The 22,853-nt window shown below is 35.2% G+C and overlaps 1 protein-coding gene across 1 annotated transcript in view; it reads left to right on the top strand.

Annotated features, from left to right (window-relative positions):
* The window catches only part of PIEZO2 (piezo type mechanosensitive ion channel component 2), a 218,725-nt gene that overhangs the window by 110,117 nt on the left and 85,755 nt on the right, over positions 1-22,853 (top strand). Inside the window, exons 6-13 of the mRNA XM_081951908.1 lie at positions 5,443-5,650; positions 6,328-6,541; positions 11,056-11,224; positions 13,093-13,218; positions 14,000-14,038; positions 16,465-16,603; positions 17,129-17,283; positions 18,256-18,492. Of these exons, the coding sequence (XP_081808034.1) occupies positions 5,443-5,650; positions 6,328-6,541; positions 11,056-11,224; positions 13,093-13,218; positions 14,000-14,038; positions 16,465-16,603; positions 17,129-17,283; positions 18,256-18,492 (1,287 nt within the window). The remainder of the gene's footprint in view (positions 1-5,442; positions 5,651-6,327; positions 6,542-11,055; positions 11,225-13,092; positions 13,219-13,999; positions 14,039-16,464; positions 16,604-17,128; positions 17,284-18,255; positions 18,493-22,853) is intronic.

Consider the following 22,853-nt stretch of genomic DNA (forward strand, 5'->3'; position numbering starts at 1 on the left):
TGTGACATGCAGATTATACTTGAAACCTTGATTTTATAACCCGGTAAAGGTGGACTATAAAATATGCAAAGTAGTTTATCCATTGTCTTCATAGAAATTCATACTATAGTCGTATATGTATTTACATAGAAATACAGGATTCAGTGGAATTGTTTCTATGAAGAAATGCATGGAGAAACTATAAAAACATTAACATTTTCCATATATATATATATATAATCACACACACACACACACACACACACACACACACACACACACATATAATCACATGGATTTCAGAAGCATTACAAATACCAATCCAATAATCTGGCACACGTTCTGTTTAAAATGGCCTATCTATATTACCCAAAATATATTAATGTTTCTTCAATTAAACAAGTAAATATGTAAATTATTTTCCTGGTGTGTTTATTTGCTTATTCTGTCAAAGGTTATTTCATGCCTCAGATTCTGAGATCCCCAACAAGGGGACAATAGTTGAGAAGCAAATTTCATGAGGAAAGCAAAGCCAGAGACAACATCCCTAGTGCCTTTTGTAATGTACTCATACTACACTTTAAAGTATTTTACCACCCCCATCCCTTTTCCCTCTGGGATGCAATTTGCCTAAGAGATGAAGTTAGATAGCAGTAATAATGTATATACAGGGAATAAAGCCTTCATACTTTTCATCCATTTGCTTCTGCTGTCTGTTACAGAGCAAATGATGGACATGTGTAGACATTGTTCTTTTCTGAGCACAAAACTATTCAATTATCTGACTAGTACAGGTGTCTTCGTAGTATAGCCCTATACAATATTTAGGAAAAAAACACTTAGATCAAATGCTGAATTATTTCCGTAATGGAATTTCCTTATTTCTAAAAAGCTTGTTAAATAATCACAAAGGAGTGTTTTGTTTCAGTTTGTCCTTCAGAAGCTGTTCCACAAGGTAAGGATGTGGAACTGATAAATATTGTATTTTGGTTTGGCATTAATGTAAGCCCTGCATCCTATGGTTGGCCTTAATTGATTTTGGTTCTGAAATGAACATGCATTAAAAGCTGCTAATGCAGTACTATTTGGGAGACTCTTCCTTCATTTGTGATTTACAACACTGCTGCTAAATTTGGGAAGGCAGGTGAGAATCTGCAAACAGAGCTGGAGGTAGTAGGTGTCTTTAATCTGTTTCATAAACATCACATTCATTTTCTTTCTTTATTATTTGAGAACACAATGTGGGAAAGGGGAAATGAAACACTCTAGCACTTGGGTCCGGCTCCTCTAGGAGGTATTTACAGAGATCCTTTTTCAGGAAGAAGTGAATAATTACTTCTCTATATTCATGCACCCCAAGGGCAGTGCCCATCCAATTCTGTAAAAAACAACAACATCAACTGACAATTCTGAATGTTAAAAAAGAACTGTTGAACAATGAATGACATTTTCATGATTTATCTATTGCTGACTCGACATGGAGTTTCAGCAGTTTACAAGTATACACACAACATATCTAAAAGCAATGCTGATGTAAGCTATCCTGGTGTACCAATGAGCAAAATAACATAAACCTCCCCTCCCACTGAAAAACGAATTTGGCCTTTGTGCTGAAAAGCTCCATTACAGCTGCTTTCCTAAACGTCATCCATATATCTGGGGGTAGGTTATTCCATAGAGAGGGAACATATATTGTAAAACAATGTGCTTGGCTCAAAACTCACATGGGAAGAGAGAGACTTCCAAATTCTCAAAATAAGACACTTAGTTTAAATTCCTAATTAATAAGTGCCCATATAACATACTTTCCATGCTCTTCAAATATTTTCAGTTAATCTTCTAGCTATGTAAGAAATTGATGTAACTACCCGGTATTGGTAAAGTGTTGGAAAATGTCTTTATAGAATATCATTGTGGTGCCTGAATGTCAGTCATTGCTGCACTGCAGAATTCTATCTAGGAGATGGACTGAAAAGACTTGGTGATCCAAAGTCACCCAACAAATTCTCAAGGCTGAGGGTGCATTTGTATTGTCCTTAGACCAGTGGTTCTCAACCTGTGGGTCAGGACCCCTTTGGGGGTCGAACGACCCTTTCACAGGGGTCGCCTAAGACCATCGGAAAACACATATTTTTGATGGTCTTAGGAACCGAGACACCAATTTTATGGTTGGGGGTCACCACAACATGAGGGACTGTATTAAAGGTTCACGGCATTGGGAAGGTTGAGAACCACTGCCTTAGACCAACACCTCACTAGATTTCATTTATATATATCCATCAATATATTAAATTTTCAATGAAACAACCTGGCAATTTGGATGTGTGCAGCGCTGTGTTCACAGACTTTGTGCATTCTTATTAGGTAGATAGTAAGTTTAAAACGAATATCTAAAGCAAATTATTATAAATATTGGCTTTTAAATATTCAGTTCATATTCCTCCTTGAAAGAAACTCATTTAGATTTTTAAAAGCAGACATTTTTTTTCTTGCATCCTCATAAAGTCATTGTATAGAAGCTTACCAGTATTGTGATATTAATATAACATACGATACTGTCAATTTTATTTATGTGTTATTAATTCTAACAAAAAATTTAAAGCATTTAAGCAATAAAAGCAAAAATAGTTAATTACAGTACTTATAGTATAATACACTATAACAGCAAGACTGTTATGGCTGTTAAGTTCCAGCCATTATTTTGGAATATGTTTGTACATGAACAATTTGTAATACTTTGCAAATTACAAGAATGGATTTTGATTCTCACTGGGGATTCCCTGTTGGTGTATGTGTCAATAAGATCTACAGTACAATATTATTTTAGCACAATGATGCATTTGTGTGCATGTATGTATGTCTCACAGAAGAAACATTTAAAAGCAGGATGTTAATAAATCATACTAAAATGTAACTAATGGACATTCTGGCTCAAAATATCATAGTAGCAGTCACAGCTGCTATGGTAGCTGTGATCTTCCGGCCTGGACTTTATCCGAATTTGACAGTTTTAAAAATATGATGTAGAGTGATGGGTTTTGAGACTTACCTAAATGAATCTAGTAAAAAGAAACCCAATGCATTAAAATGGCAATCTTAACCCCTTAAATCCTTTTGGACTTCTGAATACATGTGGATCAAATTAGATATCTATCGCATGCCCTGGTTCTGCATTGTTATTACTCAGCAAATACTATATCCTTTGAAATGTGTGTATTTGATTGAATAAACTTCCACAAAGTTGTTTACATTTATAATAAGTTTTTATAAGTAAAAACAAACCCTTTTCCCTGACCCCAATTGCTTAGTGAGATTTCTTTTCAAATAGTCATTTCTTAAAAGGTGCCCAATGTCAGCCTCTTTAAATTTTCCCTGACTTGTTTGTTATTTAGCATGAACATTGAGAAATTTAGGGGGATCTTGCCAGGTAACTACAAAAAATACAATTCTTCAAATAAGTTGCTCAATACACATTTTGTATCATAACATGCAGTGAAAAATAATTCAAGCAGATAATAAATTGTCAAATGCTGAATGCTTGAATAGGATATAGAGTATTGTTGTATATTTTTATTCTTGATGAATGTATTTTTATTCTCCTTATGTACACTGAGAGCATATGCACCAAAGACAAATTCCTTGTGTGTCCAATCACACTTGGCCAATAAAGAATTCTCTATTGTTTATTGGCCAAGTGTGATTGGACACACAAGGAATTTATCTCTGGTGCATAAGCTTTACAAACTACATAGTGATAAATAATAAAATGTAAATGACAGTCATAAATCATAAGATACAAGCAACAAAGTTTGTAAGATATCAACAGGAGAAGGTAATAGGAAATACGAGAAAAATAATAGCAATACTGCCCTACTACAGGTGGTAAATGTCCTTAGGCAATAGGCATAAGACAGTGCTGTGGGAATTAGGTGTTCAGCAGAGTGGTGGTGTGAGGGAAAAAGCTGTCTTTGTGTCTAGTTCAAGATTGTCAAACTGGCGGTCCGCAGGCCAGATGCATCATGCACAGGTTATGCCCACCCCAGCTCCGTGAATGGGAAAAATGTCACGGAACATTACATGATGGCAATGTGATGCCCCAAGTTTGACATCTGTGGTTTAGTTGCTTTGGTATGCAATGCCATTTAGCGGCATTGAGAGGAGTTGAAACTGTTTATGTCCAGGATGTGAGGGGTCTGTAGATATTTTCTTAGCCCTGTTTCTGACTCAAGCAGTATACAGGTCCTCAATGGAAGACGGGATGGTTGCAATTGTTTTTTCTGCAGTCCTAACTATCATTGAAAATCTGTACCTGTCCTGTTTGGTTCCTATGCCAAACCAGACAGTTATAAAAACTGACAATGACAAACAAAAAGCCTAATTTACTGGGAAATGTTACAAGTGACCTTCTAGACTCTAAGCATAAGTGGTACGATGGATAAAGGACCAGGTATTGTCTAGAGTAATTTATCACTCTTGAATAAACAGGCAAAGTTCTATTTAAAAGGCTATGGGTGTCTGTGTGTGCATGTGTGTGTTTCCCCTCTTTACAAAAGGAACAATAGTTTGAAGGGAAACAGTTTTGAAAGAGAAATGCTTCAGAAAGAAGAGAAAGGGAAAAAGGAAATAAGCAGTTCCTTTTTATATTTAACAGATAGCTACAGAACCATGCCAGATATATTGGTCCCAGTAGGACTGAAATAAACCACCTGCAAAATGATGTAGCGGAAGAGAATACTAAAACTCTGAACCCCTCCCTACCATACTTTCAGGACAATGGTTGTGTTTGGGGTTCCCACTATAACACTGCATCAAAGAAAGAACAGCTGGAAATTCACCAAGTGTTGCAATAAAGCAAGCCATGTTCCATACCATAGGGGCAGCAACAATAACAGACTGTGCAGACAGATCTATATTGATAGAGTGTGTTTGTGTGTGTATGTATGTATGTATATACATACATGCATACATGCATACATGCATATATATCCTAAAAATACGAGTTTCAGGTATAGCTATAAAAGAAGAGACAGACATCACAATCTCCTTAAAATATATTATCCAATGGTAGTTTCTACACTCTGACAATGTTAGCAGAGGCTGATGAAAGCTAAGTGGATAAAATATTATAAGTTCCTGAGATCGTTATCTATCTATCTATCTATCTATCTATCTATCTATCTATCTATCTATCTATCATTTATCTGAATACACACACACACACCACACCACACCAAGATTGTGGGGCTATCCAGTTACAGGATAGAATCAGGAGACATACATAGACAGAATATAGGCCACATATAGAAGAAAAAAGTAAGAATAAACTGTTTACCTACAAAGAAAGCCAGAATAGCTAGCATTAATTTAGGAAACACTTGCCTTTGGACTCATAATCAATCTCAGTATTTTGGGTGATTTATGTTAAGTAGATTCATTATATATTTTTGCAATTTTCTATTGTAGAGTGAAATTGAGAGAATGGAGGCGGAAGAGGCATTAATATGTGAAGATCTAGATGATGCAGAATGTGGAGAGGAAGAATTTGAAGAAACCACAAAATTAAAAATACTCCGCAGAATTGCCTCCATAGCTTCCAAAGTGAAGGAAATTATTGGTAACCTTATAACCACAGCTGGAAAAGTTGTTGTTACAATTTTACTTGGTACAACAGGTGGGCTCTCTTCCTTCGCCAAGTTCCTCAATAATGGTTACAATTTTGATTACCATTAATACTTTTTGCATACTTGAATAGATCTTTTGATAAATAAATATACAGTGAACTCATTTATGTCAAATTTAATTGCTTTTGCATACATTTAATATCCCTAAAATGTGTTATGAAAACTAGCCTTCAACGGGCATCCAGCCTATAAATGGCAAGATACATAAACAGGTAGCTAACTATATTATCATAAAAACAAATGAATAGATGTGTTACACTGGTTCAAGTAATGTAGATTATCAAATTTGTAGAAGAATACATTTATTTCTGCTTTGTGTTATTTTTGAATCACACATGTATACATGTATCACTTTCAGTTTTATAGAGTATTGATACGTTCTTTAAAAAAAGGGATATGTCTTTGCATCTAAATGTGCAGTCTAGAATATACTGTTTTTTAAAGTACATTTCCTGATGCTTCTTTCTCTGAGTATTTTGATAGTATTTTATGTGTTGAGAATTATATTAAGTCACTCAGGTTGATCCATAAATAAATCCAACTTTGTGCAATACAGAATATTAAAATGCTATCATGATTAATAATTTCTATTGCAATACTTTTAAACATCATGCTTAATCCATATATAATGAGTATAGAACATTTACCTTCCATTAATTTTTTATAGGAATGATGTTGCCTTCCCTGACTTCAGCTGTATATTTCTTTTTATTCTTGGGCTTGTGCACATGGTGGTCCTGTTGTCGAGCATTTGATCCTCTGATCTTCAGCTGCCTTTGTGTGTTAATGACAATATTCAGTGGAGGCCATTTAATTGCACTTTATCTGTACCAATTACAATTTTTTCAGGAAATCATTCCACCTGGTGACTACTATGCCCGGTAAGAGGTTTTATCAGCGTTTTTTAAATAAATGGAATTATAGCAAAATAGTACTGCTGACTATTGGAATAGATGGTAAAAGATAAAGATGGAATACATTCAGAGAAATGTAAAATGCCGTATTTTTTGGAGTATAAGGCGCACCAAGATTTTGAAGAGGCAAATTTAAAAAAAAGTTTTTGCACTCTGCAGACCTCCCCAAAACAGCCAATTTTTCACAAAAATGGGCCCTTTTTGTCAAAAAAAGGGCATGCATAGCCTTTAGGAGGCTTGTGGATTGCTCTTTGGGGCTGGAGGGGGGGCAAAAACAAGCAAATAACAGCTTGTTTTTTGCTCATTCTTGCCCTCCCCAGCACCTAGGACAGGGGTGTCCAAACTTGGGAACTTTAAGACTTGTGGACTTCAACTCCCAGAATTCCCCAGCCAGTTGGCTGGGGAATTCTGGGAGTTGAATTCCACAAGTCTTAAAGTTCCCAAGTTTGGACACCCCTGCCCTAGGAATACTCTGGTAGCCTCCGTAAGGCTACACACAGCCATTTTTAAAGTTGGCAGGTTTTTGGGAGGCCAAAAATGCTGTATTCAGTGTATAAGATGCACCCAGATTTTCACCCTCTTTTTTGAGGGGAAAGGGGTGCATCTTATACTCCAAAAATACGGTACATGTCATAGTGTAAAACCAATACATTTTTAAGGAATTGTATTTGTTTATTAAATTTATATGCCATCTACATCACTACCCATAGTGACTTTGTTCAGCTTACAATGCCTTAAAAACATAAATATGAAAACATTGCAATTAACAAGAATTAAGTAAAAGCTAAAAAGCAAGACAACAAGGTGATGTGGTCATAAGCATTTATCTTTCACTCAACCAACCATGATAGCACATCCCTATCAGGGCCCTATGCCAAATGGCATAGCCATATTTTAAGATCCTTCTGAAAAGCCGGAAAGATGGAGGCAGATCTCACCTCTAGCAACAAGATGTTCTCAGAGGACAGAGGCCACAACACAGAAGGCTCTGTACTGGCTGAAATTCCTTGACTAACAGGCTCTACAGGAAGTCCCTTCTGATGGTGGATACATGTTGATTTGGAGAAGAAAGAAATATGTTATTAAAGGAATAATAGGTCAGAATGGCAAAATTATAGGTGTGGCAGATATTATGTATATTGGATACAGAACTTCTCTATAGGATTGATACCGAACTGTTGCATTCTATAGGTAAAAAATGCCAATTGGGGGACATTCATTTTTTAAAAATTGAAATTTTAGGATATAAAAATGTTTACAGAATAAAATAATACAATGAATTTCAAATGCAGAGACAAAGATTAGGAAGTTGACAAAATATTTACCTTGTCTATTGGAATACAAGATCTATTATCTCCCAGTAAGTCCAGAAAAAGTAACACACCAAAATTAGTTATATTTAAATGGATAATATTTTTCTTTACTAAGCAAATTTGCTTGATTTTTTTTATATAGGAAGCAGTCCTGTAAATATACTGTTATATAAAATTTATTTTAGGAAAAAAGTGTGATTTCTGTTCAGATTGCCTAAATCAGGGGTGACAAACTCGTGGCCCATGGGCTAGATGCATCATGCGCTGGCCACGCCTACCCCGGTTTAGCAAAGAGGGGAAAGTCATGATACATTATGTGACAACAACATGACACCACGAGTTTGACACCCCAGGCCTAAAACTTTACTTATTGAGCTTGGGGAAAAAGAGAGAGTCTTACTGGGTTTTTTATTTTATTTTTTGTTTTGAGTGACAAGACAAAAATCTGTTACAGGTTGAACTTCTAAAAGATGCAAGTTTTAACTAATTATTATTATTATAGTCTGCAAAACAATGCTACCTGCTTTGCTCTATGATTGAATGTGTGTGAAAATGCAAGCTTTCTTCTGCCATCTACAGGCCAGACCAGGTCAGGCCAGGCCAGAGTAGAAAAAAAAGACAAATGGAAATTAAACAGTCATTTATATTTCAATATTTGAAAGTGCTAAATTGTATGCTTTAAACTTGCAGAATTTGTGCTGAAGCTAGGAACCAGCAGATTGTCGTTATTATTAATTTTCTGCTTTTTCAGGTAATATTTTTAAATATTTTAATATAGGATGCATTACTGTATTTTTTAAAAAAATATATAATACAGTTTATGATTCTAAAGACTTCCTTTTCCTTCCATTTCCTTTCAGACAAGGGAGTAAAAATGTTAGGAAGATAAGTATATCAAGGAAGTGTAGGTAATAAATCCATGTGCGTGAGGGAGGGAGGGAGGGAGAGACAGAGAGAAAGAGAGAGAGACAGAGAGAGAGATTTTGTAATCAACTATTCTGCATAATGAACCAAGAATAAGCGTTGTTTTCCTGTTTTTGGAAAGCAGCAATATTTCTCCCTTGACATCATCACGAACCTTAGTGCTGCCTCAGTATCTTGCATTTGTATTAAGGTCATAGGTCGCGAATGTGTCAGGAAAATCAGATCAAAGTGCATATACATAGAGATATCCTTATACTAATTTACTAAGCTTTTGCTGGGAAAATACATTTTCAGAGGAATACTGTTACAGCCATCTGCTACATTTACTTTTACAGTATATTGTGCAATGTTATTTTAAAAAATCATAACATTCTTTTTGGCATCCATAATCATGTTAACGTTCTTTTCTAAATTGCCGATTTTAATGAAATATACTTCATCAAAATTGTCATTAGAAAATTTAAATTCATATTTCCTTTTATCTATTTATGGGCATTAATTTGATTTAAAAGATGTACACATTTCTTTCAAAGGATATTATTTTACAGTACAATAGGGAAAGCAATTTTTCAAAGACAAAAAAAAAATAATCAGTTTAAAAATCACTATAAATCAAGGGAAAAGAACTGTAAAAGCAGGAAATTTTATGAATGTAGATCAAATAAAACCCCTTAAGATTTCTCATGAAAACAAGGAATGAAAGGCCTATATATAATTCCTAGAAACATAGAACGTAAATTGCATGATCTTAGAGGCCATCCAATTCAACCCCAACACACTGTATACTATCCGCAACAGGTGGCCATTCAGCCTTTATGTGAAAAGCTTCAGACTTTTCTTGGTAGCTTCTGCGCTTGTTAAACAATTCTTACTATCCGAAAATTCATTCTAATATTTAAACTGGCCCTTCTTCTTTTTAATGTCAATCTGTTGGTCGTGCTCTCAGTTTTAACAGAGAACAGGTCTGGTTCCTTTTCCATGTTAATCTTTCAGATGTTTGCAAATTGCGGTTTTATCTCCCCTGTCTTCTTTTTTGCCCGGCTTCTTCTACCATTCTCATGCGGCTTGATTTCCAGTGTTTTATAATCCTAGCAAGTCTTCTCTGAATCTGTTCCAGAACTGGACACAATACTTGAAACATGTTCAAACCACCATACAGTACAGGAGGAACTGTTATCATGCATATCTGTATGTTAATGCAGGTCAAAACTGCGTTGGACTTGATATAGTTATCTTTTGTATTTTATGCATATTGATAGGAATAATCAAATGTATAGGTACAGAGTTGGAGACTTATGGTAGCTTGGTTGTAGTGAATGTGAGAGTAATCTATAAATTCTAATTTAGAGGACCACCTGCTCAGGTATGAGCAAGCAATGGGACACAGCAATTAAAATGCCATGAACTATGTATCCAACCAGTATAGAGTGTTTGCTCAGGCACTTATTCTAATCAGATTCTGCAAATCCTCATTTTCCCCATAACTATCCATCTTGTTTCCGCAGGCTTCAGAAATCCCTGGGTATATGATAGCCCTTCACTTGCCCACTATTTCTCATAAACATGAGTTTGCTAAATTAAAGTGTTTAATGTTTTACTGTTTTTATCTCTGTTTTATGATGATGTCAGCTGCCCAAAGTCATTGACAGGAGATTGGTGGCATATAAATTTAATAAATGAATATACGTTTTTGACTGACATAATTCTATTCTTCAGAAGCATGGAATAACCCCAAAATTATCCAACAATCTGCTGCTTCCTGTATACATTTCTTCCTATAGTTACACATTTGCTTTAGAGGCTCTCGATGTGTTTCAGCATGAAGGTGAGTGAGAAGAGAGATCAGGTCCTTGGTTATAGCAATGAGGTCAACAGCTTGGTGTTAACTCTTTCTTCAGTTTATACCAAATTGTTAAAATATTTATTTTCTGCTTGGCTTTCATGCACAGGAAATTATCACTGTTTAATTCTTCTCTTAATTTTGCTGTGATGCTTCTTAATACTTTGAAGATTTTGAAAACAGAATCAGTAACCTGTGGCATATTTTATTAATCTGAATACTGAGGGAACAACCTGAAACAATCTGTTAATTTTGTAGCAACTTTCAGTTTTCTATGATGAAAACCATACAGCTTATTCGTATTGTTGGGAATTATGGAAGTTGAAGCCTGTATTAAATACAAAAGATAGTGGAAGGATGGCTTGGATGAAATGTTATATTTACGTAATGCCCTATTTTTGCAGGTTGTTTGGTATCACTCCAGTTATTCAGACCAACTGCTCAAGCACCTGGAAACTAATAACCAATCAAAAGTTGAATTGGTATCACCATACCAACCCTATCTTGCTGCTACTCTTATATTATACCCTAGCAACTCTGATTCGACTTTGGTTAAATGAACCCATTGTACAGGTAAAATAATTACCTTACTTTTTTTTATATAAAAAAAAAGCTTTATAACAAATGCCTACAAATCCATTCAAATTGCCTTTTAACCATGGTGCATAAAAAAGGACTACATTTGGATTATAAATGAAACTTTTCCTCTCCTCCCCCAAAATATTATTAATAACTAATATTCATCTGTGATATGCCACAATAGGGTTTTCCATTTTTCTCATGTTTCCTATCTCAAAAACTGTACTCCCAGCATTGAACAATTGTAGTCTGACGCAACTTCAAGAACCACAAAACAGAGCTGCCTGAGGGTTTGTCATCCTTGACATAAGGTGCCTAAATTAAAGCTCTGTAGCATTTAGAAACAAGTTTTATAATGGCTTCCTATCAAATATATATATATATAGTTTTTATGGACTGATGTTTATTAAAATAGTTTCAGAAATTCCATGAAAATATGGATTATAATATTTTATTTATTTATTTTAGTGCAAGCATAGTGGCTGGCACAGGTTTCTTTCCAAATATTTTGGAGGAGATGAATAAAAAATCATAGTAAATGTTTAAGCTGGGATGGTGTTTTTATCTCTGGTTGAATCAGTGGTGGGTTTCAAATTTTTCTAGAACCTCTTCTGTGGGTGTGGCCTGCTTTGGGGGAGTGGCTTGCCAGCCATGTGACTGGGTGGGAGTGGCTTGGCAGTCGTGTGATGTAAAATGTGGTGAAACTCACTTAACAATGCTCTTGCTTAGCAACCAAAATGTTGGCTCAGGAACTCTGGCATTGAAGTGTGCAAGTGTTAAAGCTGTCAAGTTACAAGACCCTTGCACCCCTAACCCTTTAGAAAAAAACCCAGGGGTGTTCAAACTTGATAGCTTTAAGACTTGTGGACTTCAACTCCCAGAATTCCTCCTCCAGTCATGTTGGCGCAGGAACTCTGGCATTGAAGCACACAAGTCTTAAAGCTGTCAAGTTACAAGACCCTTGTACCCCTAATCCTTTAGAAAAAATACCCCAGGGGTGTTCAAATTTGACAGCTTTAAGACTTGTGGACTTCAACTCCCAGAATTCCTCCTCCAGTCATGTTGGCGCAGGAACTCTGGCATTGAAGCACACAAGTCTTAAAGCTGTCAAGTTACAAGACCCTTGTACCCCTAATCCTTTAGAAAAAATACCCCAGGGGTGTTCAAATTTGACAGCTTTAAGACTTGTGGACTTCAACTCCCAGAATTCCTCCTCTCGCTCTTCATCTTGATGATGTGTGGACGGGCGGAGGGAGGGAGCTGGAACCGGTTCTAAACAGCACTGTAGATTTGTGGAACCTCTTCTATAGAAGAGGTTAGAACTGGCAGGAACCCACCCCTGGGTTGAAAGCACAAATATTGTACATAGTCCTACATAAAATAATGACATATATTTGTATTACCATTTAAATTGTATACAATCTAATGTTTATATATATGGATGAAAAAACACCATATTGTTTTATTGGATACAGCTGGGACTAGGAAAAATGCTTCTTATTTTACTATGACTGCATCCCCAATTGTTTATAATCATATATTAGGCTGGAAGATGTGTGATATATGGCTCCTGTTTCGCAAAATGCAGTTACTCCTTCCCATTGATGTTTGTCTATTATTGAAACTGTTCATGGAGAAGATGCTGCGCCTGATTTGGTGAAATTCTTAATTTGCGAGGACTGAAAAGCAATTTGGATTGCATATACAGTAAACTATATAGATTCATTGCCTAGATTTTCAGACAGTGGTCAATGATTTTTATTTCAAAAGTTAACTATCTTTTTACATAGATGAACTTTCATTCTCAAAATTATTCCAGAGTTAATCTTCCTTTTTTTCTTCTTTTTTCCTTTCTCATTTAGCAGATGCCTGATGATGACAAAGATATAAATAAGGAAGATGAAATAGAGTGCACCCCAATTCAAATAACTGCAGACAGAAGACGCAGCTTGTGGTATACAAGTCACTACACAACTGATGAGAGAAAAGTAAAGTCTAAAGGAATCAGTTAATCTAATTTGTACTCCTTTAGATCTTTTAGCAAGAACTGAGTGTGCAAGTGTTCACTTCTGGTCTGGTTTTGCTAAACTATCCAGTAGATCTCCAAGAGGCCAATTACAAGGTTTTACAATACTAATTTATTTTGTGATTATCACCAGAAACTTTAACCATGTGTTTAACCATCATTGAGTACTTACAGATAATCCTTGACTTATAACCATTTAACAATGGTTCAGAGCTACAATAGGCTGAGACAAAATTATTTATGAATGATCCTCAACATTCCCGCAATCAAGTTGTTACAATTTGAACGCTTGGCAACCAGTTCATACTTACAATGGTTGTGGGTTTTGCAGGCACTCAAACACAATTTGCAAAGTTTCCAGCCAGCTTCCAACAAAGAAAGCCAATTGTGGAAGCCAGATCCACTTTCACAAACTCTAACCATGTGATTTGCTTAATGAACAGGATGATTCACTTAATGACTATAATAAAAATGGCCATAAAAACTAGTCCCTGGTAATGATGTTTCACTTAATGCAGCATTGCTTAGCAACCAAAATTCTGGTTCCAATTGTGGTCGTAAATCAAGAATTACCTGTATGTTGCTGTTGTACACTATTCAGAATAAAAATACACTCTACGTTATATAATTTGGTATAGATTTTCAACATGCAGTCATTTTGAAACATTTATTTTATTGTTATTACTACTATTGCATCCCATCGCCTTCTGAACTAACAAATTATTTTTACTTTGCTTTTGCAGCTTTTGTCAATGACTCAGGATGAACACAAGCCATCTGATGTTAGTACATGGTTTCAAAATTGCAGTCAATTTGCACAATAAATTTGTTTCTGTTTCGGACAATTTTTTAATGTAGAGATTCAAGGATTTGGTTGAGTAGAAGTTGATCCAAATTATCTATCAGACAGTCAGCTTAGACATCTGACTTCCTGCTGTTGTCTCCTCCTTCTAGGATTCCTTTCCAATCATACAACCAAGTCAAACTGTCACAGTGCCTCCTTTTGGTAGCAGTTTCTCCCTGCCCAGGACTAACAAAATCACATCTGTCCAGCCAGCAGTCACCTTGCTTTTCAATAACATTTCTAATACCATATATGTGTGTGTGTGTGTGTGTGTGTGTTGTATTTGTGCTGATACCAGGGGTTGTAACATGTATTTGGGCATACCAGGGGTTGTAACACACATACATACATACATACATACATACATACATACATACATACATACATACGTAGTCCTGATTTAGAGGCTGCCTCATTTAGTGGCTATTCACAGTTATGATGATGATGATGAAAAAGTAACTTTATTACCAATCTCACTTTTGCAATCTTTGCAGGACTGCAAAGCAAAGGAAAGCTGAAATAAGATTTTACGCACAGTTGCAGATTCACTTAGCAACTGCTTCATTTGACAACCAAGATTCCAGTCCCAATTGTGGTCACTAAATAAGGACTATCTGTATAGTTTCTGCATAGACCACATAGCCTTTTCACTTGTCTCTAAGCATGCACAGTGAATGGACATGGCTGGAAGGATCTGCTCTTGTCTGAGTATTAAAATTGAGAGCCATAAAACAGATCACGGTCAAGATAAAAGAGAATGTTTGTAGCTCAGGGTTGAAATGAGGGTTCCTTGGTTCTCTTTGAGCTTGGTTGTTTTCTTGCAGACAGTTCTTTGGCTGTTTACTGTTAGCCTCTCTGACAGTTCCTTGATTGGGGTATTGTTTACTTGAGCAACAAACAAGAAATGATGCCCCAACAAAACTTGCCAAACAAGTTAACAGTAAACAGCCCAATTAAGGAACTCTCAAGTCCACTCCCACCAATACTGACAGGACAAGTCACGAGAATACAAACTGAGAGCAAACTCTACTCCCTATTAGCGCTGTTGATGTTACCTAGTTTGGGTAATGAAGTGTCTGCAAGAAAACAATCAAGCTCAGATAGCACCAAGGACCCCTCAGATCATGGCCATTTGAAGTCTTTCCTAAGAACACGTATTTCCTAATTTGCATTGCATTGGGACTGAGTCTTTTGCTACAGTATTTACCAATTAAGAGTGTTAGGGCCTTTCATAATTGAACACTCACCTCCATACATTAAAAAAAAAAACCTGATTGTCGTCCTCTGCAATATCTTTCAATTTATCGAAGCAAAGTTCTAATATAAAAGTAGTTTTACACAACCCACATTTTGTTTTATTATTTTATTTAATATTTTATACTTATTAAAATAATATGATAATTGCAGCCTTGTGAAAATGCAAACGCAGCCCTTTTGGAATGATGTTTACAGAATAAAATAATACAATGAATTTCAAATGCAGAGACAAAGATTAGGAAGTTGACAAAATATTTACCTTGTCTATTGGAATACAAGATCTATTATCTCCCAGTAAGTCCAGAAAAAGTAACACACCAAAATTAGTTATATTTAAATGGATAAATTTTTTCTTTACTAAGCAAATTTGCTTGGTTTTTTTTATATAGGAAGCAGTCTGTAAATATACTGTTATATAAAATTTATTTTAGGAAAAAAGTGTGATTTCTGTTCAGATTGCCTAAATCAGGGGTGACAAACTCGTGGCCCATGGGCTAGATGCATTGGAGTGATGCAGAAGGCCTAAAGAACGGCCTTGAAAGACAGTGCCATTACAGAGGCGATGGCCAGATAAGTGTATCTTGTCCATTCCAAGAAACTAACTTGAGAAAATGCTTCAGATTGATCCTCCCCTAATTCACACAGTGTAAAGTTGTTCTAATAAAAGTAACTTTTGACCTTTATGACATTGGTTTCTTAGTCTGGTCTAGTTTCTAAATCTGATAGGTATACTATAACTATTATTATATACCATGTAAGAAACACAGAAAAATATTTTATAGCTGTATACAAAATTGCTATTGACATTTTAGACAGTTCATGAGCAAAATTATTTGAAAATAGAGTTCATCAAATTAAGTTACATATACCTCTATATAAGTGTTCATTAACAAGCAATTGATTTGGGTATTAGATGTTTGTATGTGTACCAATAAGCAAGCATTATTTAATCTTCTGAATGTCTTTGTGTTCCCATTTTATATTTAATCTATATGGTTGAGAAAGAAAATGAAAGCAGCACTGAATTTATATCAAGGAAAGTAGTAGAAGTGATTGCTTTCACAAGTTGCCTGTTTTCAAAGGATTCCTCTGATCCTCATTCAACAGGTCCTGCTTGTGACCCTGAATGGTACACCTGTTGATTATCAAAACATACATCCTTTGCGCCCTATAGAAAATGGACCTGCCAAGCCAGATCTGTACTCAAGACCACAATACAAGTGGGATCCCTCAGCTAACGATCTAGGTAGTCATCAAAATGTGAGAATAAATGGTTGTATGGTTTAATTGTTTAGATGTATATTCATCTACTTTTTTCATTTTACGAAGGGAGGACAGGGTGCCATCCTATAAATCACCTATATCATCCATTTTGGCATCCCAATCCATACCTTCCTATGGTGTCTGCAATTATACTGCTGGAGAAGTTACTATAATGATAATGATAATGTGTACTTTTCATCTTTAAGTGGATTGGCAGAATACTGCTAGCACAGCAAAAAAGTAGTGGACCTTTGTTTAATAGTGATCTAAATTTCCTAGAAGGTTGGATTCTTTGGCTTTCCTCGTGTTCAACAACCTTACTTAGGCTACATAGATCTGATTATATATCCACAGCCCCTGCGTCATCATTGTGCAATATATTTGTGCATTCCTGCCATATTCTGTCATTTTGTTTATAGCTTTCAATTATCAGATTACCTAAATTAGTTTATGAACGTATATCACATACACATTATTTGCAATCCATACAGTTCTTTTTATTTCTCAGAAAAGAAAGAAGAGGAGGAGGAGGAAGGGGAGGAGGAGGAGGAGGAAGAAGAAGAAAATTCAGAAGAAGAAAAAAACTCCAAAGTTCATGCAATGGTCTCAGTTTTCCATTTTATCATGAAACAGAGTTATGTCTGTGCTTTGATCGCCATGATGGTAGGTTATATTGTCTATTCGTTCTTGATCCACCTTGAGATCAAGACAGTGCTGTGATCCAGGACAAGTTTTATGTGATGTTGTTTAAATTTGTTCTTTCTGATCTTTATCACTGCAAGTCTGCTTGAATTAATGAAAGAGTGTCTTTACATTACATTCTGATCTTGAAGCTTGAAGTCTGGGATTATATATTGTATTTTATGTAGTTTACAATTGTTATTATACTCCGTTCCGCTTAGTGCACAGGCAGTAAAGAATGCATTTAAAAATTCCTTGATCCTGTTCTCTTCAGTTTTTGGAGCATTATCTTGCTGATACAGGAGAGAGGCAGACAGAGAGTCCTGATCTCATTTATATAGGTTCTTTCCACTGGGTTGCAAAAAGTACACAAATGCAACAGGATCATCCTTTCCAAATCATCCACTATATTTTGTTTTGGTGAGAATAAAGATATAAAGTTGAAGAAGGATTCAGATCAATTGGGACAAATTCAGAAAATTGGCAATTTAGGATAATCAACTAAATTAATGAATCAGTAAACTAAGTTCAGTCCTGAGAGACTAAAAGAGCTGAATTTGGATAGTCGTCACTGTGGATTCTACTGTACTGTTGTAATACCTGACATAATGTCACCTAGATAAAAGTCAAAAACTGTTCTCTCTTGTTTCAGATTGCAGGACAAGTTTCAGGAAGGGTGTTTCCTGAAACATGCCGATTGTAGACCATTCTTAGCAGTCAGAGTGGCAGAATCAATGGCCTACAAATGTGGATGGTTTCCATTCACTGGAAGTAATTCCACAGAGAGTGGGAGTCCATCTGTTTTGAAATCTTTAATTTATATTTCTGCGCTGAGCAAAGTTCTGTACTTATGGCCTAAAGTGCCCTTCCGATTTTGTGATTCTAAAGTTCAAATACATTTAATGTTGAACTGATGAAATTATACAGTATTCATTTCTTTTTCTTTCCTTCAAGGCCTGGAGTATTACTTACCACAGTTGGTTAACATTTATATTATTGATATGGTCTTGCATACTTTGGATGCTTCGTGACCGAAGGAAATATGCAATGATAAGTTCACCTTTTATGGTGGTTTATGGAAACTTATTATTAACATTTCAGTATATATGGAGTTTTGAGATGAATGATAGTGAACTTCCTCAAGTTTCTGGATTTTTAGAACGGAAAGCACCTCCTGAATTAGGATCAAAGGTAATAATTGCACACAAACCTATATGGTCAGAACATATTTTATAAAATCCATGCATTTATAACAGTAGTGAATAACCTCTAGATTTTTCAAAAGTACAACATGATAACTGTGATTAGTATCTGAAAATATATACCTAAAATACTTTTTATATTTTATTTTGACGGTAACAAATGTCTTTTGGTATTTAAGGAACAGCTTTAGGAACACAAGTTATTTGGGATCATTAATTATTTTTTCTTGGATGAAAAAAACTTTCTTCATAGATTCTAAAATAATTTATAGTTATTGTTGTTATTTCCCCTGCCTTGCACTAGGTAATTCTAGTCTTTTATTCTGTGCTGGACACTCCTTAATTAATAATTGAAGTTAAAATGAATAAAAACATATTACAAATGACTTAGATATTCTGTTGGATATGTCTAAAATGAATTTCTATCAAAGAACTAAATGTTTTAGAATCTAACTATTAATTTTATCATTAATTAGGTATTTTATAAAATATCCTATCTAACCTTTGTGGCTATCATAAAAGATCATATTGTAAATAAAAAAGAAACAATCCTACACCTTAATAATATAGGAATGATTTCTGGATAATGTAAACAGGATAAATTATATTCTATATTTAAACACAGTCTTTCCTTCTCTAGAAACAGGCGTATAAATTGAATATAATTCTAGACCGTAATTCTGCCTACTATGTTTTTCAAATGTGCTTACTTTGTAGAAACGTTTGTTCCCTTGGGAGATTTTTGAAGCAAAAGTCAAGTAAATCATTAAAATAGAAAAGGAAGCAACAAGGAGAAATCAAAGCCAGTCATAATAATTACCTCTATGAGGTAATTTCTCTTGGCAAAGAAAGAATTGCTTTATCCTTAAGAAACCAGGTGATTTTTTTTTAGGGAGTATTAGACAACCCATGACTTGCTGGGTCATTGTTTCATTTGCATCATAATTTCAGTCCTTTTCCCACGTGACAGCAGCCACTGACTTGCCTTCTGGCCTTTGATTTGCAACTTCCTGCTCACTTCCACACTGACTTTGCTTGTAGAAAGCTGTCAGGGAAGCCCTGGAAATGACAGTTATGTGACTGGCTGACAATGGCAGTGTGGCAGCATGGTGACAATGAAGTGGCCACAGATTTTCCAAATTTTAATTCAGTGGGAGTAAGGGGTCCTGGATATTGGACACATTCTATCATACATCATTTGGGGTCCCTTTGTTCAAAAATTGTTGCCCAGTTGAAGATTACGGACAGACAGATATGACAGTTTTAGTAGTATATAGATTTGCCACTATCCCTGACTGTTACTTAAATCTACAAGATCCTGAATGTTAATTAAAAAGGAATGGATTGACATCTGTGGTTAATTTATTTATAAAGCAAATATTTCTATCTTGCAAAATTACTTTGGAAGAAATAGCCTCTTCATTTGTCTTTATATAAACGTATTTCTATCATTCATTTTCAAGACATTTTGATGCTCTGCACATAAAATCTCCACGAAATCCAATTTAAAATCCAGTAGGATTTTTAAAAAAAATTAATAATATTTTTAAAAATATAAATATTACTTTCTTCACTCCTACTATGAAGCCACTCGGTGAGATCATTTGCTGTTGGGGGTATTAGTATGCTGATGATACACAACTTTACATCACCACACTGGTGATCCAAGTTATGCTTTTGCTGCCCTCTCAGAGTGCCAGGAGACTGTGGGGCCTGGATGGGGGCAACAGGCTTTAGCTGAACCCTGGCAAGACAAAATGTCTTTGAGTACATGAAGCTTCAAGATCTGGTTCTTCAGAGAGGAGGAGATGACTTCACGGTGATACGACATGCGATCTTGGAGCGTCAAGATCGCAATCGATATCTCTGCTGCTGGACGGTCCTTTTGGACCTAAACCATCCCATAGAGATGGTGATAGAGGAGGGCACATCCTGCTGATCTCAAGGACACCACAAAGTCCCTGATTGATCTAGGAGAAGCTCTTTTTTCTGGCAACAGAGACGCAGCCATTGAAGCTGCTGAAGTTGGGACAGCTCCAAAATGGAAGGAAAGCGGGAGAGAAAGTGTGTCGAATTGGTGAGAAAAATGTTATTATTAGAGATCACCCAAAAAACCCAAAAATTAAATTAAAATTGAAGACAGAAGAGTGTCTTCAAGTGGCGAGATTAAGCCAGAATTAAATTTAGTGTGTTATCTTTTTTTTCTTTTTACAGATGGAATTTTTACAAATGTTTTCTTTTTTTTTTTAAATTGGATTGGTTAATATTTCTTCTACTTTTAATTCTTTTTTTCATACTTCTGGATTAAAACTTTTTTTTTTGTACAATGCTTGATTGGATTGTTTTTCTTTTAAGAACTTTTCTCCTTAAGTTTGGAACACAAAGAGGGATCTAAAAGCAGAGGAAAAAGAAGTAACACTGCCACTTAGAAGCTGGGGGCTTGGAAACATTGTTTTTCTCTTTTTTCTTTGAACATTTGACTTATAACTCAAGGCTTCTCAGTTTGTTTATTGAAAATGATAGTGGGAAAAGCACGGGTTGTTTATACAGGTGCTCTTCGGCAGTACTATCAGTAGCTGGACTGGAGTGAAGAGAAAGCCTTGATTTGAAAGATTATAATGAAGTTGCTTGAAATTTAGCAAAAAAGCCTTGGATGTTGTAGTGGCAGTGTTTATAAGTTGGAAGAATGGCGCTACATGAAAAAGAAACATTAACATTGCAAATGATTATGTTAGAAATTCAAAAAATATTACTAACAACAGAGAATATTGAGAAGAGAATGGAGAATATAGAACACAGAACAGGAAAAATAGATGGAAAAATTAAGGATACTTATCAAATAATGATGAAAGTTGAGGATAGAGTTCTAAAAATTGAAGAAAAAGATGAACAAAGAGATAAGAAAATTGTTGATATTGACAGTAAACTGAGCGTGGTTGGAAATGGCAAGAGTGGAATATGGAAAGGGGAGTTCGACAGATTGGAACTCTATCTCAGACCTCAAAGTATAGAAGAAGAAAAGGGAGAAAATTTGACAGAAGTAATGAGAGAAATTTTGGCAGAAGCATCGGTGATAACCATGGGCAAGGTGATGGAAGGAACAGATGGAGGGTTTCGAGTTTTTACAAGATATGCAATGAGCAACAAGTTGCTAAGAGAAGTCCATACAAGACTTACCATGAAAGCAACCAGAACACTAATACTACAAATGGCAAGAGATATAAGATTGCACTACTACTGGAAGGACATAGGATGATGTAATGAAAGGTCATAATAAAAACTAAGTCAAATTTAGTTAGAATATTATGTATAAAATGGAGTGATAATAGTTATAGTCAAATAAATGAGTAACAATGATAATAATGCATATATATATATATATATATATATATATATATATATATATATATATATATATATATATATATATATATATACACATACACACACACACACACACACACACACACACACCAGATTGATAATATGAAACTTTATACAAATTGTTAATGAGGACTATGAGAGGATGTTTAAAAGCCTTGTTATTAAATATAAACAATTTTTATATAGAATATGGTATAAAGATGTAATGTTATTGGAAGATTTTAGGAGGATGTAATGAAATGCCATAATATAAATTTACTTTAAATTTAGAATATTTTATAGAAAAGGATGTAATAACAGTTATAGTCAAATGAATGTTTAATAATTATAATAATTGTTTATATATATATTGGATTGATGATATGAGAATTTGGGTAAATTGCAAGTGGGGACTATTGTGAAAAAGCACAAAGCTTTGTAACCAATCAACATACTATATGTAACTGGAGAATGATTTTTATGTATTGTGTGTGTTTATGTCTGTTTGTTCTATGTTTGTTTAAAAATAATATATATATATTTTTTAAAAAGATCTGGAACTTCAACTAACTTAGTTCTGGATGGGATTGCACTACCCCAGATATACCCTATCTATGGACTTGGAGGTTCTCAAAGAGCAGGTGGCAGTTGCGGCTAGGAGAGCCTTTGCATAGTTTTTTGCATATAGTGTGCCAGTTGTGGCCTTTCTTGGATCGGGAGTCCCTGTGCTCACCCATTTCAGCTCTAGTGATCTGGACTGCTGCAGTGTGCGTTCTACATAGGGCTATCCTGGAACTGCATTTGGAAGTTTCAACTGATGTAGAGTACAGCGGTGTGGGCAATCTTTGGGATCCCTTGAGTGGCCCATGCTACACCACTGATTCAATAGCTGCACTGGCTGTTGGTTTGCTTCCAAGTGCAATTCAAGGTGTTGATTATTACCTTTAAAGCATGGCGTAGCATGGCATGGGTCCAGGTTACTTGAGG

This window comes from Natrix helvetica (genome assembly GCF_964273705.1).
Source record: "Natrix helvetica genome assembly, chromosome: 4".
NCBI lineage: Eukaryota > Metazoa > Chordata > Lepidosauria > Squamata > Natricidae > Natrix > Natrix helvetica.